Here is a 19,527-nt window from a genome sequence, read left to right as displayed (position 1 = left end):
GGGACCCGCTTCTCTCTCTCTCTCTGCCTCTTCCCCCACTAGTGCTCACTTTCTCGCTTATATGCTCTCTCTCACTTGCACTCACTCTCCCTCGCTCTCTCTCTCAAATAAATAAATAAAACTTAAAAAAAAAGAAATACTGGGTTTTCATCAGTCTTTCTTTTGAACTTCATATCCGATTAATATTGTATTGTCTGCTAAACTAGTGAGGCACTCTGAATGGCTTGGTAATTTCCTATTAGCCAAAAATTTACAATAATTTTCTTTTATTTACAGGCAATTACAAATTTGAAGTATACAAAACATTTTCTAAGTAAATATAATACATTAACTACAATTTTACATGACTTGTCATTCAAATTCCTTGCTGAAAATAAACTCGTGATTAAGGCTTCATATGGTTACAGATTGAAGAATCAAATCTGTGAAGATTAAGGACTAAAATTGAACTAATTATTGTTATCAAAATGCTTCGTGTTCAGGCAAGCAAGAGATGCATTCATTCATTCTGCTTGTGATGATGCCTTACAACCAAAATTCTGCTTGGCTACATTTCAAACTTCGTTATTTGTAGTCAGGGTCAACTATCTATTTCAACAACACCTACATGGCTGGTGGCTTAACCTAAATCCACTGAGCTGATACTTCTATAATTCTGGGTTAGTAGAGGTATTACAGGTTATTAATCGCCATCTTTAGAAAAGTGTAGTTTCCAATAACACTTGCTTTTTTCTTGAGAAAAAAATACCAGCCAATATTTAAACCCATTAATAAAAAGAATAAGTAAGCTCTGCTTTTCTTTATTATTGAAAGATGAAATCTATCTACTTCTATGTCATATGTCTTAATAGCTACATATTTTAAAAATTTATAACATATCAACTAAGAAAGAATCTTGCATAGGGTAAATATATAATCATAACTAAAAATGATTAAAGATGTAGAAATAGAAAATAGAGAGAAAAGGAAGAAATACTAATGTGAATTTATCTAGGTAAGAGAAGTTACCACAATTAAAGGCAAAGCTGACATTGTTCTTTCTGGGAATCTAGGAAAGGGGAAAATATCATAGATTACACTGTTTTTAAAAAGGAAACATACCACCTCACCCACAAAGAAAACTTGTTCTGGAAATATAAAAAAAGTACCATATGTGAGTTGATTGAACTTAAATCATTAAGAATTTTGCTGTATGCTCACTCATATGTGGAATTTAAGAAACAGAATAAATAAGCAAAGGGAAAAAGAGAGAGGCAAACAAAGAAACAGACTCTTAACTATAGAGAACAAACTGATGGTTTACCAGAAGGGAGATGGGTGGGGAGATAGGTGAAATAGGTGATGAAAATCAAGGAGAGCATTGGTTGTGGTGAGCAACAGGTGTTGTGTAGAAGTGTTGAATCACTCTATTGTACACCTGAGACCAATATCACACTGTATATTAACTAACTGAAATTAAATTATAAACTTGAAGGAGTTAACTATATAAAAGTTTGGGAATTTTAATAATGGGATAGATTATTGATATAGGAGTATCAAAAATAAAGTAGACCATTTATTTGTAGACAAATAAAGTATCATGTAACAAAGAACTGTTGTTCTTTGAATTTTAGTGTTATCAACATTAAATTATAGGTTCTTTTCTCCATAACATGATCTTCCAAAAAAATCCATCTTGCAGACACTGTAAATAGTAACCCTCAACCAGAAAACCAAACAAGAGTTAACGAGTATTTGGAAATCAGTGGGTTTGTGAAAAAAATATTAAAAAGTATTGACTAACCAGAAAGAATCTATTTGCTATGGGATACAAAAATTAACAATGGCATATTCTTTGACCTAAAGAAATTAGCAGGATAAGGAATAAATAGTGATTGAACTGGAAATTGTGTAATAATAGTTCTAAAAAGGAATATGTAAAACAATGAATGATATTAGGTAAAGTATTCATTGTGTATTTTAAATGAGTGTTAATGTGCCAAAGGTCAAGATGATCTAAAATCATCAGTACAACTGAACAAAGAAGGACTCTGTAATGTTCTGTCATTTACTAAGCATTTATTGTGAAGATTGTGTTTTGAGTTCAAAGTTTATTAGGAAAAGCAGATGTGTAGACATAAAATAAAACACTAGTATGTGTAGCAAGAGGCATGTTTATAAGGAACACTTTCCTGGAAATGAGTAAGTTCTAATATTTGGAATTTAGAAGTATAAATAATGGCTTCCCAGCTGGAAAAAAAATTGGTTTTCCAGTTGGTTAAGGAGAGAAAACTGATTTCAGAGAAATGCAATAGAATAGACAAAGGGCTTAGAAGCATAAAACAACATTTTCTGGAAATTATACTTAGTTTGATATTGCTGGACAGTTAGGCAATGAGAATGAAGAGATAAGTAGTTTGGCAGAGCCCATACTGCAGTGGATCTTAAGCTCTCTTAAGAACTTTCAACTTAAAAAAAAAAAAAAAAGAACTTTCAACTTTTCTACACAACTCAGAGCTTCTCAATCAGTATATAACAAAAGGTTTAAGGTGCACAGAGTTACCGATCTCCTCAGTCCTGGTGCAGCTAAAGGGATTGAGATGCAGAGAGTCTGATAGGTCACAATTTAGATTAGGAAGATAATATCTTACTGTATTTACCCTAAATTTCTTTAAAATATTATATTTTTATGTATTCCATGATGAAGATATTAAGAAGCCCTGTCATAGATGATGAGAGTCAGTAAAAGGCTTCGAGTTGGGAGGAAAGTAACAGATTTGCATTGCAGTGAGTTTAATTGGGGACTGTGTGAATAATGGATTAGAAATGATAAAGCCAGAGAAGGGAGACATATTAAGTGGCTACTGGAAACTTAAGTAAAAGATGATTAAACTATCAGCTGAGATATGGCATTTGACATAAAGATGAGGAAAGAAATTTAAGGAAGTATTTAGGAGAGAGAATCGATAGAATTTGGTAGTACTACAAGTTTGCTAAAGTCTAGGAGTGTACATGTCACACAGTAGAATGCAATGAAATGGTGTGATCTAGTGTCCAACACAACAGCCCAGTGGATTTGGGGAGTCCTACAGAGTATTTGAGGAAATACATTATTGTTGATTTCTTCAGGAAGCAGGACAGTGAAAAATTTAACATTCTCAGCCTCTTTCTGCCATGTCAATCATTCCTAGCCTGGAACAAAGATTGAGATACTGAGTTCTAACATTTCCTCTTCACCTTCCCTTTGGGTCCAGCCTACTTACCAAGAAGGATGTTTCTTTTGGCTTTTCCATAGCCCTATCCTATCTCCTGTGTGAGGAGACATCTAGTGGTCTAGCATTACCAATGACTCAGTAGGTAATCCAGGTGAATTTTGGGATTCGGGATTAAGACTCTAGTCTGCAGACATAAACTACATTCTTCAATTTTTATCAACAATAAAGGTGCTATTTTCATCTCCCTTTTCTTCTTTATTTTTAATATATTTTATTTATTTAATTGAGAGAAAATGAGAGCATACCAGCACCCACATGGAGGGGTCCAGAGGGAGAAGCAGATTCCCTACTAAGCAGGGTGCTAGACATGGGCTCAATTCCAGGATCCTTGGATCATGACCAGAGCCAAAGGTAGCCACTTAACAGACTGAGCCACCCAGGCACCCCTTCTACTCTATTCTTTTGTCCTGTTATCATTTGCTTTAGAATTCAGGAAATTGAAAGGAATGCTATTATGCTCCTTTAAATTCCAATAGATGGTTTTGAGGACTGAGGAAAATGGATCTCCATCAATCAAAATAAGATACATTATTGTTTCATGATCTTTTGTGATATTTCAATAAGATAAACTAATTTCCTCAAGTAAGAACTACTTTTAATTGTCTGCAAGAGGTTCAATATATTTGGCTGGTTTTATCGTTAACAAAACAGTTCTTCAATATATTTATAAAATACATAATGGAATAAAATAATACAAGAAAGTTATATGAAATATAATTTTTCACTCAAAATTTTGTGCATAAAAACTAAAATAAAACAAAATTTATTCAAATTAATTAGCATTTTTTCTTTCAACAATATTAGTAATGAGTAAAAGAAGATTCATAAGAATAAATATTTCTAAGTGTCATCTTTATTTTTAACTTGGAAATGTATTTTTATATCAAAATTTTATTAAAAAGCAAAACCAAAAAACAAAGGAAAGGGAAGCATATTTACTCTGGCAAATTGTCCATAAGTATAAGTACTTTTGATGAGCATTGTTTCAAGGAGACACTTGGTTAGAACCTGCCTCAGCAAGGAGAAATACCAATGTACTGGGAAGTAGATCTTTTCGATAAGAATGTAATCATTGCTTCTGAAATGTCTAAAAGATCTATCTATAGTAAAAAATCTAGTTTCCTAGGCTTTTGATTAAGAGAATAATTATCAAAGATAAAAGTCTTTGGACATTCTTTCTATTTAAAAACATTCTTTCTGTTAAAAACTATGTACAAACAGCTACATAGTTTGTAGCAATGTCACCGTGGAATTGAAACTTTCCTTTTAAGAAAGACAACTTAAATCTATAGCTATCCTTAATTTTTTCAGTAATGGTTAAATTTTTTTAATAAACTTTATTTATTTATTCATTCATGAGAGACAGAGAGAGAGAGAGAGAGAGGCAGAGACACAGGCAGAGGGAGAAACGGCTCCATGCAGGGAGTCTGACATGGGACTCGATCCCGGGTCTCCAGGATCATGCCCCGGGCCGAAGGTGGCGCTAAACCACTGAGCCACCTAGGCTGCCCAGTAATGATTGAATTGAGATATAATTAAAAACAATGGTAATTCATTTTTTAATATTAAAAGCAATTCTTTCTCATTACAAAAGTAGTATACTTGTTTTAGGGTAGGAGGAGAATTTCAGATACCAATAAAATTAAAATATTTGGTATTCATAATTTTAATCTAAATGACTTGAGGTATAAAGTCTGACTCTAAACAAACACATGTTACTTTCATAAAAATGACAATCTGATAAACTATATTCTCAGTGGCATTATATAAAAAAGTATATATTTACTAAAACTTAATAATTCTAGTCCCATTTTTATTTAGATGTTCTAGGTAATGTCTGAGAAGCATGTACATAGGTTGTAAAACAAGTTATTTCCTATTTTCCAAAAGTTAATAACCCGCAATAACAAAGAAATCACTCTTTAAGTATTTTTAAATACTTCAAAACTAATTATTGCATGGCTCCTTAGGATTGCATATAGATAGTTGTATATATAATTCTCCAGATAAAGTATTTCACATTTATGCAATCTCTTGTGTTTCTTAAATTCTGTTCTGCCTATCCCCAAGGTATAAGTTTAGTGAATTCATTGTTCCCATTAGGTATTTACTAAATATTGTTGATAAACTGGGTCATTCAATGTGATTTATATGGTAACAAATAGAGAGAATGTGACTTGTATACCTAAGAAAAGACATGAACTTTAATTTGGTTTTCCAGTAATGCAATTTATAATTCTAAAAAGAAATAGTATATTTAACAATTTTTGATAAATTAGAAAGTGCAGGCCATGTAATCCACATATGGCTGAGAATTCTGTTGGAGCAAATTGGTTTTATTAGTTTTTGTCTATCTTTTAACAGACAACTTCAAATATAAACAATTATCCCTATCACCAATATAATACACCAGCTAATAATGGTATTACATCCTGATTGCAAGATGGCACATGTTTATTATTCTACTTTAATGCTTCTAATTTGTCATCACCTTGGTATATTTTAAGGGACATTTTACTTTCACTTAAGTCCTCCCCTACGCTATTTTACAGAGATGGATTTATATTTCAGATAATAAATAGCAGGATAGATGGAAACACAATGAAGTAATATGAAAATGCAAAAATAAGGAACATTGTTCATGTGTGGAGATGATTCTTCAGGAAAACTGACCATTACACTTCTCATTAAAGTGATTTAGCTTCTGGGAAGCCTGGGTGGCTCAGTGGTTGAATGTCTGCCTTTGGCCCAGGGTGTAATCCTGGGGTTCTGGGATCGAGTCACATCAGACTCCCTGCATGGAGCCTGCCTCTCCCTCTGCCTAAGTCTCTGACTCTCTCTCTGTGTCTCTTATAAATAGTTTGAAAAAAAAATTTAGTTTCATATATATATATATATATATATATTTTTTTTTACTTTGTTGAAATAAAACATGAAATAATTAGAATGTAGAATAAAAAGACTCTGGGGCACCTGGGTGGCTCAGTGGTTGAGCATCTGCCTTCAGCTCAGGTCGTGATCCTGGAGTCCCGGAATCAAGTCCTTCAGGCTCCCTGCATGAAGCCTGCTTCTCCCTCTGCCTGTGTCTTTGCCTGTCTGTGTCTCTCATGAATAAATAAATAAAATATATTTTTTTAAGACTCTGAAATTAGGGATGCCTGGGCAGCTCATTTGGTTGAGCATCGGACTCTTGAATTCAGCTCAGATAATTATCTCAGGGTCCTGAGACTGAGCCCTGCGTTGGGCTCCATGCTCAGCAGGAAGTATGCTTCTCTCTTTCTCCCTCTGATGCTCCCCCCATTTGAACTCTCTGTCTCTCTCCTTTCTTTCTTTCTCGGTTTCTTAAATAAATAAAAAAAAATCTTTAAAAAAAAAGACTCAAATTAAATACAGTTGATCCTTGAATAGCAAGGGCTGGGGCGCAAACCCCTGAGCAGTCAAAAATCCATGTATAACTTCTGACTTCCCCAAACTAAACTACTAATATCAAGCAATTAATACATATTTTGTATGTTATATATATTTTATAAAGTAAGCTACAGGAAAGAAAATGTTATTAATAAAATCATAAGGGAGATAAAATACATTTTTCAGTACTGTAATTATCAAAAAAATCCATGTATAAGTGGATCCACACAGTTCAAATCTATGCTGTTTAAGGGTCAACTGTAAAATATTTTATTTTCTTATAAGTTTTGGAAAAACAAGCAAAATATAACCCTTAAGAACATTTCTGTTTAGGAAATGTTTAATTAGGCACACAACGTGTCAGTAGCTTTAAAACTCAGCCTCAAATGAACAAAGCATATAGAAAGAAATATTAAGCATACACCACACATACAAAACACAACTAAACTTATACTATACCATCTATTTTAATTTTAGGTTGCCAGACAGCAAAGAATATTCTAATACATGCTTCAAAGAGGTACTTTCATGTGTGAAATGTTGATTTACATAAAAGAGTCCACAGTGTATTTGCCTTGCACCAGTTAATGTAATTAGTACAGGAAAAGAAAAACTTAGCCTATATCAAGTGAGAATATTGTAATTTTAATTGATGGTTGGTATTAATTTTTAAGTCACATTTACCTTGGGGGTTGTATTTGAATGTCACAGAAACGAAGAAAATTAATCAATGCTATTTCAAATTTATAAATTAAAAAAAATGTATATATGAGTTTAAATTTAAGCAAAATCACAGTCAAGCAGATAGAGAGTACATATTCTTTAAAAAACATAAACAAAACTTGAAAATCAGGATAAGGGGATTTAGTCAATCATACATGGATGATCACAGGAATGTTTCTAATTGAGTTTATTTAAAGGAAATTTCTCACCCATGTTAATTTTTATGAATTTTTCCTCTTTTATCCTTTATCTAATGGTTGATATTATTAGTTTTATTATACAAAAAAACTATATTTTTCTTAAATATCCTGTTGTCATCACTTATTAATCCCTATTCATTTATCCTTCATACTCAATTGCATTTCCTATTTGAGTATAATGTTTGGAGGACCAAACACAGGTGGCTGCGTGATTACTCTTTTAATACTGCTAATGCTAGAATTTCAGATAAAGGCTTAAATGCTAGAAGCCATGATTCTTCACATACACTTGGTATAGATTAAACATTAGAAGAGAGCACACTCTTGACCTGAATCAGAAGCATAGAAGCAAAAATTGTAGAGATGAAAAACCAAAAGATGTTTCATAAAAGGAAGGAAGGAATGATGCTATTAATGGTAACTTGGGAATGAGCAGATACTTTATTATTTTCAAATCAAAGTGTTTTGAAATATGTTAATACTTCCTAAAAGTAGCACAATTAAATCTGACAGAAATGGAAATGTTAAAGGGGACTATGTATAGATATATTCTTTCTGTAAATACATATATATACACCTACTCTTGAATGTCCATATCTTTCTGTGAAATATATCCATGCTTGTCAAAACTTCATCAAATAAAATGGCATAAAAGACATGTGTGTATTTACCAAATAGGTCCTTATCTTCAATGATTGCCATCTCAACCTCTTTTCCAGTAATTATAGTACATGTGAAAGGAACTTGAAGAAGAACACTAATCTCACCAAAGGACTCCTTTTCCTTAAGTTTACCCATACAAACAAGTTTTTTAATTTTTTTCTGTAAGAGAGACAGATAATTGATATTCAATGAAACTACTTTCATACAATGGATACTGTTACTATAAAAAATTCACTGTTCATAAATCATTTTGGTATACGGTATTTAATATAAATTGCAATTTCAATAAAGTCAGAGAAAACAGTTATGTATATATGTATTTAATTATATTAGAACCATAGTAAATTGATAAATAACTTCAGCATATCTAAGGTAATTAAAAGTACCGTCATTCAGTGACCTGCAAATTATTTTTTAATCCACTAAGATGTTTAGCAAACATTGAGCTCATTCCATTTTTCAAGGTCCTAGCTCAGCTTTGTATGTTTTGTGATCTAACATTTGTTAGCCTCAGTCGCAAGGCACATTTGTTGGATTAATTGTGAATAAGAAAATAAGCACAGAGTGCCAGGACCAGAATTGATGGAATTAATGGCCACAGATGGAATTCCATCCAGAGTTTCTTGTTTAAATAAAAAAGAAACATGGAAAGTGAGTTTGACTCAGGGAACTAGCGATTTAATTCCAAATTGGAAACAGTGGAAAAGGACCTACAGGTTTTTAGTATGCATGATTCTGGAGAAAAAGGCAACACTCCAAATTACCTTTTCTGGGAATTCTCTACAGCATGAAATGGGGAGTAGCTGATGAACAGCAAAATAAGAAACAAAACAAACAAACAAACAAACAAAATCTAAAAGCATAATAGCTCTCAGAGTAGGATGATGACAGGAACTCAGAGCAGGAGAAACCTTTACTAAGTATCCTGGGGTCAAAAGACAATATCTAACTTGAAGAATTGCCACTTGTATAAATGACAAATCTTCCTACTGAATATAATTCATGTAGCAGAATTCAATGAAGTTTATTTTACATATTGAACTGAATGCTATTGAAGACTGTTTGACCAATCCAAAAAGGATTAGCTCTAACTTTTCTATCACTCTGCATTAGTGTTCTTTCTGTGCCTGTTCTAGAACTTCATAAACCTGGCATCATATAGACTGCACTCTTTTGGGTTTGATGGTTCTGCTCAGCCTAATGCTTTGAGCTTCATATATATTCTTGAATGCATTAGTTCTCTTTATTGAAGTATGGCATTCCATTGTATGAAGATATCACAACATTTATATCCATACAAGTGTCCATGGACATTGGGATTATTTACAGTTTTTTGGCTTATCAAGATCCATGTGGGTCGTCTTGTAAATGTGTATTTTTATTTCTCTTTAGTAAATATCTAGTGTGGAATTTCTGGGTCATATGCTAAGTGTATTTTAGCCAATTTGATATACTTAAAGTGGGAACTTGTGGTTTTAATCTGCATTTCTCTGGGGAATAAAGGTATTAAGCATCTCTAATGTGTTTTTTGGTCATTCCTGTCTTACAACTCTATATAATGTAACTTACTTTCTTACAACTTACAACTCAGTAAAAAGAAAAGAAACAAAAAAAAATTAGTCCAAAAAATTGAACAGAAATTTAACAAAAGAAGACAAACAAATAGCAAATGTTCAATAATTAGGCTAGATTCAATTATGACTAAAGAGAATATATAGGTTTAAAACTTACCGCTTTTTTTGGTTCTAGTTTCGTAAGTCCTACAATATTTCTATAAATGTTACAATATCCAGAATTGATATAGGCCACAAAAGAAATTATCTTTCCACTTTCCACTATCACTGAAAATAAAAGAGATAATTCATTACACACTCTTCTCTACAAAAAAATTATTTTAGATATGACAATAAAAGATGACATATTTAATTCAGAACTATTAATGGCAAATTTCTTTTTTTAATGGCAAATTTGTTAATGGCTAGCAGTTTATAGGCAATACTCAGCAAATGATAAAAAATTTACATCTGTTATTTATATCTGTAACCTAATGTATAGGTAAATATTGAGAAGACTTTGGTAGTAGGGGCAATGGTATGCTAGTAAACTGTCAGGTGGAGGAAATGAAAGTGTGCATCAAGTCCCAATTTGTAGTATTTGCTGATTTTTATGGTGAAAATATCCCTTCCGTGGCTAACTTCAAATTGCTAGTGGCTTAACAACCAGTTCACAGAATCCCTGAGTATTTAACTTTTGGCTCTCTGGAGGCTGTGCCTTGAGCTAGGACTGGCATTCTACTAAAGATAGCAGTAGCTAAAAGCAAAGGCTTTGAGGCCATATTGTCCTGGTTTAAAACTCTACTGTCCCACTTCACAAGTGACCCTAAGTAAATTATAGAACTTCTCTGAGCTTCAAGCTTTTCATCTTTAAAATGGCAAAATTGGGAATCCTTGTTCTATACTTGACTCATGGTAATTAAGTGTGTATTGAGTACTTCCCTTAAGGTCTGGCATAAAATATTATGTAACAAAACATATTATTATTATTATAATTATTATTTTCTCAAATTTGTGAAGCCACACTAAGGCCAAGATATACTTGAAGGTGAAATGGATAATATCTTTACAACTATCAATGGATTAAAAAGCAATGTAAATAAAAAACATTTGATCTATATAACATGAGATTTATCAACATAATGTAATTTAAATAAAATCAATTGGATTTATAACTAATATAATTTAAAATTAACTATTTCAAATTCAATTTTAGCTTTGTTCATTCTAAAACATTTCAATATTTTTTCTGAAAATTCCAAACACAAAAATTATAATATAAATATAAAGATACATGTGTATTTTTCTTGTGATTTTATAAAGTAGACAATTAAAAACATTTTCAATTATTCAAAAGCATTCTCATAGTGTAGAAAAGCATTTATCAACATGAGAAAAAATATTGATTATATTGAAAAATAAGCTAGAGAATAGTATATCTCTTCAAAAATTATGGTTAAAAAAAGAACAAGGTGACAATTGGTAAATATAATTTACCATAAGCAAAAAAGCGAATGCCAGCAAATAATGTAAAATACTTTTAAGATAAATCAAGTGACATTTCAATTACTTTGTTGACATGTTTATGAGAATATGCCATCTCCTTTTCCTCATATAATATTCAGAGCTCAAAGTTTATAATTAAAATATTAAAAGGTTATTCTACTGTCACCAATCATTTATTTTGCTTAAATAAAATTTTATGGTAACACTTCTCTCTTATATTGTATTTCTTACAGCTAAACATTGATACTATAAATTTTCTTGAGATATGAAAGTAAAGTAGGTCTGTAAAATTATGTGTAAATTGTATAGACAAGAAGAAATTTTCTCATAGATCCTACTCTGAAAAGCAAAGTATCTTTCTACTAAAAGGTCATATGATAGTAGAGAAAAGGTTATAGTAGGGACTATCATATAACTGTTTTACTTCTTTTAGTCAATCAGTAGTATATAAAGGAAGGCATAGAGTTTCTTGGTAACTGTTATGAGAAAAGGATGCACTTAAGTAGGCACTAAAGAAGCCCATCATTTTAAACTTTCGGAGCTGCACCACTGTAAATCTTTTCTTGAAAGCCCTATATAGATCATAGGGAAGCATACATAATACCAAAGAGGATAAAGACAGTAGAAATTCTTCTTTGCATTGAAGGCAAGGCAACAATGAAAAAGCCCAATTATGGCAGCAAAGTCTATGAGGCCATCTCATTCCATAGAGTAGATATTTGTTACCTGAGCAATTGTCTCAGGTCTTTATAATAACCATAGCAAATGTTAATCTGAATGAAGACAATATAGAAAAACCATTTTCATCTAGGTAAGTAGTCTGAATTTAATATTACAAAAAATGTGGATCAACATCAGGTAAGAAATTTTAAATATTACTATTTTTGACTAGAAAAAAATCATATGAATTATCTGTAAAGACTTAATCCTCCTCCCCACCTCCCCCCCGCCATTATGTTTCCTACTTTTACTCATTAGGCCTCTGATGCTGCTTCCCATTACAAAGAACTTATGTCAGTGATGTCAAGATTAATATTGTCATCTCTATACCCTTTCCTCTTGGGTTACATAAAAATGACAACATAAAAGGATTCAAAGGATTATAATACAATATTAAGTGAAAAGATTTAGTCATGGACTAGATAGATGAAATTTTATTATTGTTTAAAGGTCATATTCATTGATGCTCAGGAATTAAAGTTGATGTGTATTTAAAAATTAGGTTTTGAAGCTCCTCATCAAAAATTCAGACACATATCCTAAAACTGGAAATCATCAGGCCATTATAAAAAGAACAAACTTGATTTTATCTTAAGGTAAATAAGGAGGAGAAGAAAATCAGAAGGATTCACAGAAACTAAATATTAGGCATTGTTCTTTTTATTTCAGTTGTTTATTATATGCTAGAAACTAGTCGTAAGTCCAATAAACTATTTTATTCCAATTATCAGATCAGAAGCCATGATAAGAAGGATAATTTCTTACTGGCTATTAGCATCAGCACTGGGACAGTTAAGGTCTCAGTTTAAATGGAAACTAGTGATTAGAAAGATTGTTAAAGGACATCTTCTTAATTAAGATAAACCCCAGCCCATTAGCCTAACAGACCAAAACACAGTTTTGAACCAGAAGTGTATCTGAGGATCTGTGAGACTGATACAGCATCAAGCAAGATATGCATTAGCTGGATGAATACTAGTCTTCCTTGTAAAACTAGGCTACTGGAAAAAGAATGATATAGAAGAATAGTACTACTGACTGCTATTTTTTATTGAAGTATAAGTAGTACACAATATTATATATTAGTTTCAGGTATACAATATAAAGATTCAACATTTGCATACATTGCAAAATGATCATCACAATAACTCTAATTACTAGTCAGCACACAAAATTGCAAATTGTTTTCCTTGTGATGAGAACTTTTAAGTACCACTTCCTTAGTAACTTTCAAACTTATAATACGTTATTGACTATAGTCACCATGCTTACATTACATCATGACTTAACTTATTTTATAACTAGAAGTTTGTGCTTTCTGATCCTGTTCACCCATTTCCCCCGTTCGCCAATCCCCCTCCCCTCTGGAAACCAGTGTATTCTCTGTATTTATGAGTTTTGTTTTGTTTGTTCATTTATTCTTTAGATTCTACACATAAGCAAAATCATACAGTATTTCTGTCCTCTAAGTTTGCTTAGTATAACCCCCTCAAGGTCCGCTCCTGTTGTTGCGAATGACAACACCTCATTCTTTTCTAATAGCTAGGTGGTAATTCCATTGTATGTATATAAAACACATCTTCTTTGTCCATTTATCTACCAATGGATGGACACTGGAGTTTTTTCCATATCTTGGCATTGTAAATAATGCTCCAGTGAACTCAGGGGTGCATATATCTTTTTGAATTAATGTTTTCACTTTCTTTGGATAAACATTCAGATATGGAATTGCTGTATCATAAACAGTTCTATTTTTAATTTTTTGAGGAGCCTTCATACTGTTTTCCATTGTGGCTACACCAATTTACACTCCCATCAACTCCAACTTTGAATTATCTACACTTTTCCATTTTTTCTCAGTAAATAGATGATAGATAAATAGATACATACATACATACATTCTATATAAATATATATATAAACATATATACTCAAAACCAGAGGTTTGAATACACACACACACACACAAACACATATATGTATAGGGGAAGTGTAAGTATATGATACTTCAAGGAATTCCATATTCTTCCCTCACATATACCGTGTCTTTTATTTAATATTGCTCTTTTTGTTACTTGAGCTTTAGTGAGCTTGGTGCTTTCAGAATTACACATTTGGTTTTGCCTTTTCATTTGAATTTGGAACACTGCTTTGTAATATTTGGTTCTCCTCACACTTAAGGATTACTTCAGTAAATATACAACATAATATTTACCTGTGTCTACCCCTCAGTAAATGGTATATATGAATATGCTATTATTATATACATTTTGATCAAGTTTTCCAGATATTTCAAGCATATCTGGGCTTTAACTGAAAGTCACTGAAGGAAAGAAAGTGCCATGAGCAAGAGTCATCATAAACTCAAAACTATAGGTATCGACTTCCAAATACCAAAAACTCTGGAATTACCAGGTACAGAATGTAAAGTGATTATACAGGAAATAGTAAAGTATACAAAGGTTATTTCTGAAAGGACTTTTGTAAGATAGAAATTTTTCTTATAAGTTTGGGAGAGGTAGATCAACTTATCTGAGTTATCTTGATTATTTAAAAAATTCCATTTTAAAATGACTGGACTATACCATTGCTGTCCTTTTAAAACCAATTCTAAGATTTAAATACATTTTGCTGTTGACTCTATGTGAACACTATATGCAATGTATTTTTGTAAATATTGCTTATGTCTTATATTCTGGGGTTAAGTGGATCTCATATATAGAGTTCTACATGTATCTATTGGCTTGAATTATTTATTTGTAACGTTCAGTTTCTAATTGTCTCCAATTTTAAACTATTTGGTCTATCGGTTCCTCAGAGGGCTATCTATAAACAGTTAACTACAGTGATTATGGTACTTGTTCCTTTCTATAAGCCTATCGGTGGTTTCTTTATATTCTTTGAGGCTTTTTGGTGCATACATGTTCCTAAAAATCACCTTTCTCACTCTCATTCTTAGTATCAATATATAAGGCCTCATTTGTTTGCCACAATATTTCCTTTGAGTTCTATTGTGCTGTATGTTAGGACTGTTTCATCAGCTTAACATGCATACTTTAAAATAAATACATCATGTCATTTATATTGTTCTGTGCTTTGATTACCTTTTTAAAATATTTCTTTTTTATCTTTGTCAATATTTTCTAGTGAACTTTCCACTTCTGTATGTGTAGATAAACATTATTTTTCAGACTCCACGGTGTAGAGGTACCATAATTTAGGGGAATGTAATCATTTTCCTAGAGTTAAACTTTTTTTTAATATTGAAATAGTTTCTCTTTTTTAAAATATTTATTTATTTATTCATGAGAGACACGCACACACAGAGAGGCAGAGACACAGGCAGAGGGAGAAGCAGGCTCCATGCAGGGAGCCGGTAGTGGGACTCGATTCCTGGTCTCCAGGATCACACCCCGGGCTGAAGGCGGCACTAAACCGCTGAGCCAACGGGGCTGCCTAGAGTTAAGCTTTTAAATGGTTCGAAGTTTTGGTAGTTAAAAATATACTACAATAAATGTCCTATGAACATCCACAGATAAGTGCAAAATTTTCCATAAATTAAACTTTTCAGCTAATGGACACAGGAAAAGATGTTCAACATCACTCATCATCAGGAAAAGACAAATCAAAACTACAATGAGATATCCCCTCACACCTGTCAGAACAGCTAAAATTAACAACACAGGGAACAATAGGTGTTGGCAGGGATTTGGAGAAAAGGGAACCCTCTGACACTGTTGGAGGGGGTGCAAACTTGTGCAGCCACTCTGGAAAACATTTTGGTAGTTTCTCAGAAAGTTAAAAATAGAACTACAATCCAGCAATTATACTACTAGGTATTTACTCAAAGAATATAAACGTACACATTCAAAGGGGTACACGCATCCTGATGTTTATAGCAACATATAGCCAATCATGGACATCAATAGCCAAATCAGGGAAAGAGCCCAAATGTCCATCGACGGATGAATGGATAAAGAAGAGGTGATGTACATATACAATTGAATATTACTCAGCCTTCAAAAAGAATGGAATTTTGCCCTTTACAATGATATGGATGGAGCTAGACTGTATTACACTAGGCAAAATAATTCAGTTGAAGAAAGATAGACACCATAAGATTTCATTCATTTGTGGAATTTAAAACCATAAAACAGACCCTTAACTATAGAGAACAAACTGAGGGTTACTGGAAGGGAATTGGCGGGGGATGGGATAAGTAGGTGATGATCATTAAGGAGGGCATTTGTTGTGATGTGCACTGGGTGCCATATTTAAGTAATGAATCACTAAATTCTACTCCTGAAACTAATATTGCATCATATATTAACTAATTGTAATTTAAATAAAAACTTGAAACTGAAAAAAATGAATTAAGTTTTTCATATAGCATCTAGTAGTAAATTCTGATAAATTTTTGATAAATTGGAAAATGAAACCTAATTATTTCAATGGTTATGTCCTTGATATTTACTGAGGGTTAGGATCCATTTGTTTATATATTTACTATTTGTATAATTTTAATGAATTTTGGTCATATATGCTGTCCATTTTTAATACTGAGCTTTTTGTCTTTTCTTATTTATTTGTAGTAATTCTACATAGAGTATGGTTATTTAATCTTCATTATTTTATACATTGCAAATATTTACTTATAGTGCCCTAAGAATGACATATTTACATTTTTATATTTATGTTTTATAATTTCTTATATTTATAATTTCACCACATAACGTTTACTATTTTATATGTGATCAAACCTGTTAAAATTTTGATAAACTCAAAATTGAGACAATTATTACTAACAAAATATTCCCATATTTTGTTTCAATATATTTGTAAGATTTTTTAATTTAAATGTTTCATATTATTTATATTTGAATAATGCATGAGGTAAGAATTTTTTTAAAATTCTAGTTATTTGAGAGACAGCAAGAGTGAGAGAGTACAAGCAGGGGGAGGGGCAGAAAGAAAGACAGGTAGTCCAATGAGGGGCTAGATCACAGAACCCTGGGATCATGACCTGAGCCAAAGGCAGATGCTTAGTTTACCGACTGAGCCACCCAGGCTCCCTTTAGGTAAGAATTTTTATCTCATATGTATAAAGGTCCCAGAACAATTGTTGAAAATTCTATCCTATTCCCATTGCTTTGAAATGTCCCTGCTGTCATGTGTAAGTTGATAATAAAGTTATGAAAGGTTTTCTATGATTACTTTATTGTGATGCTGTGCTCCAAAACTCTTAATTATTTTAACATTAGACTATTATAATTACAGCGAGAAAAGTTTTCCTGTTGAAATTTTACCAAAATTTCCTTGGAATATACTGTCTTAGCTTTTCCAGATAAAATTATGATGCTGAAAAAATATTCAAACAATATAGTTTGTCCTTGAAAACCCTGATATTTATGGGCTTCAAGTCCCATAAGATACTCTGTCAATAATTTCTTTAGCATTCTATTCAATTTATTGAAGTCAATATATTAGTTTAGGTGGAATTAAATGTTAAATATTCCAATGTAATTTCTATTCCTGGGATCCCTGAGTGGCTCAGCAGTTTAGCGCCTACTTTTGCCCAGGGTGTGATCTTGGAGTCCCAGGATCAAGTCCCACATTGGGCTCCCTGCATGGAGCCTCCTTCTCCCTCTGCCTGTGTCTCTGTGTGTCTCTCTCTATATATGTATGCCTTTCATAAATGAATAAATAAATAAAACCTTTAAAAAATAATATCTATTCCCTAAGTCTTCTTTATATCATTCCCAAAAGTTGTGTAGTTTGGACCATAAGAGGTTTGCACTTTTCTCACTTAGTTTATTTCTGGATAGTTGAATTTTTTTATGGTATTTTAAGTGATGTTTCCTAGTATTTCACAAAATTAGTTATTGCTTCTTGTACAAACTATGACTTATTGATTTAAGGAAAGAAACTGACTCTTGTTGATGTAGTCAAAGAGTTTAAGGAAAAGAACGACATTTGACCTTATTTGACTATAGTGTCACAGTCAGAATAAACAAAGCATAATTGTTATTTTTAAGAGGTTAATTCCACAAGAAAAAGTAGTATTGAGCAAATATGGATCAGTTGGAAGATCCAGAGACCTTTCTTCTGTGAAAGAGATGTTGATCACCAAAGAATTTCAGTAGCATTACCAATGACTAACTTGATGCTAAGCAAATAGAAACATTTAAAAGGAAACATTTCAAATAACACAGGAACTGTGTGATTATCATCTTCCAAAAATATTTCTGATTTTACTGATATCATCGTTTTTTCCCAGAACTGTGATTAATCTTGATATATATATATATATATATATATATATATATATATATAGAGAGAGAGAGAGAGAGAGAGAGAGAGAATGATTAATCTTGATCACACACATACATATGGAGAGGGATGGTTAGTTAAATACATAAGTAGGTATATATTTTTTATTTCAGTGGGATATTGTGTGTTCTGAAAGTAATCATTGTATTTAGCCTCACATTTGGAATCAAAATACAATTTTCAGTCATAATGGCAAAACAACCTTATCTCACAAAGTTCTGTAGAAGATTGAGGAGATAATCTAACCTAATCTGCAAGAGACAGTGCTTCATAAATAGCATTAGTCTAATAGAAGAAAATCATTTTCATATTTATGTAGAAAAATAAAAGTTTTATAAGTTTTCACCTGACAATCATATATTTTAATCATAAATTCTATTTAATCATGGTAATTGTCCATTTAACAATGATACACTGATTAGTTACTTCATTCTGACACTACCTAACCATCCTTCATTGATTTCATTTCAATTACTTAGGCAGCATTATTTCAGAGATGAATAATCACATACTAAATGGACTGGCCCAAGGAAGTACATGGATAGTATGATGCATTCATCATTTGTATCTAGCACATACATTTATTCATTATCTGAGATAATGATTTACTTCATTAATTTCACAATAATTAATTTTGATTCAGGAGATATTCCTCTTGACATATGTTAATGTAATCTGGGCCAGTGTAGGTAAACTTTTCAACTAAAGAGATTTATTTTATTATATGCTTTCAGAACATTGGTTATTTACACTCAAATTAGTTCAATCACTCTCTATATATTCATGCAAAAGCATACTTTAATATATCTACTAATGATCCAGCCTTCATTTTTGTGCACAACATTCTGAATTGAAAAACATGTGAAAATTGTTGTTTTTAATATTTTAGTATTTTTCAAAACAAATTTAGAGATATAATAAATCCCATTTGATTTTTAAAATGGAATAGTAATGTATTCCTATATGTTGTATACTATTTTTATAATACTTATTTGTTAATTATTCTGAAACTGTTTTCTTTTTAATCTCATTACTTTTAGATATAGAACATTCAATGTAAATTGTATATCCATATATTTCCTATTGTCATCTCTATTTTTGACTTAATGACTAATCGATTTTAAATTATTTTTGTCACATGATATCTAGTTAAATATCTTTTTCCCCATA

General features: G+C 31.7%; 1 protein-coding gene across 16 annotated transcripts in view; it reads right to left on the bottom strand.

The window, feature by feature from the left end:
* CNBD1 (cyclic nucleotide binding domain containing 1) overlaps positions 1–19,527 on the bottom strand; it is a 539,688-nt gene that overhangs the window by 143,292 nt on the left and 376,869 nt on the right. For 15 of the 16 annotated variants that reach the window (XR_003130387.3, XM_025433554.3, XM_025433558.3 and 12 more), the window contains 2 exons: positions 9,980–10,089; positions 8,257–8,407 (listed from right to left, as the gene is read on the bottom strand). The exons of the other annotated variant lie outside the window; for it this stretch is intronic. Coding sequence is in view for 14 of the 15 variants with exons in the window: in XM_025433554.3 (XP_025289339.3) it covers positions 8,257–8,407; positions 9,980–10,089 (261 nt within the window). In the remaining variant the exon portion in view is untranslated. The remainder of the gene's footprint in view (positions 1–8,256; positions 8,408–9,979; positions 10,090–19,527) is intronic. 16 annotated transcript variants of the gene reach the window in all.

Source organism: Canis lupus, chromosome 29 (genome assembly GCF_003254725.2).
Source record: "Canis lupus dingo isolate Sandy chromosome 29, ASM325472v2, whole genome shotgun sequence".
NCBI classification, from domain to species: Eukaryota; Metazoa; Chordata; class Mammalia; order Carnivora; family Canidae; genus Canis; species Canis lupus.
The sequence above is the reverse complement of the archived record's forward strand: the minus strand, read 5'-3'. Positions and strand labels throughout refer to the sequence as shown.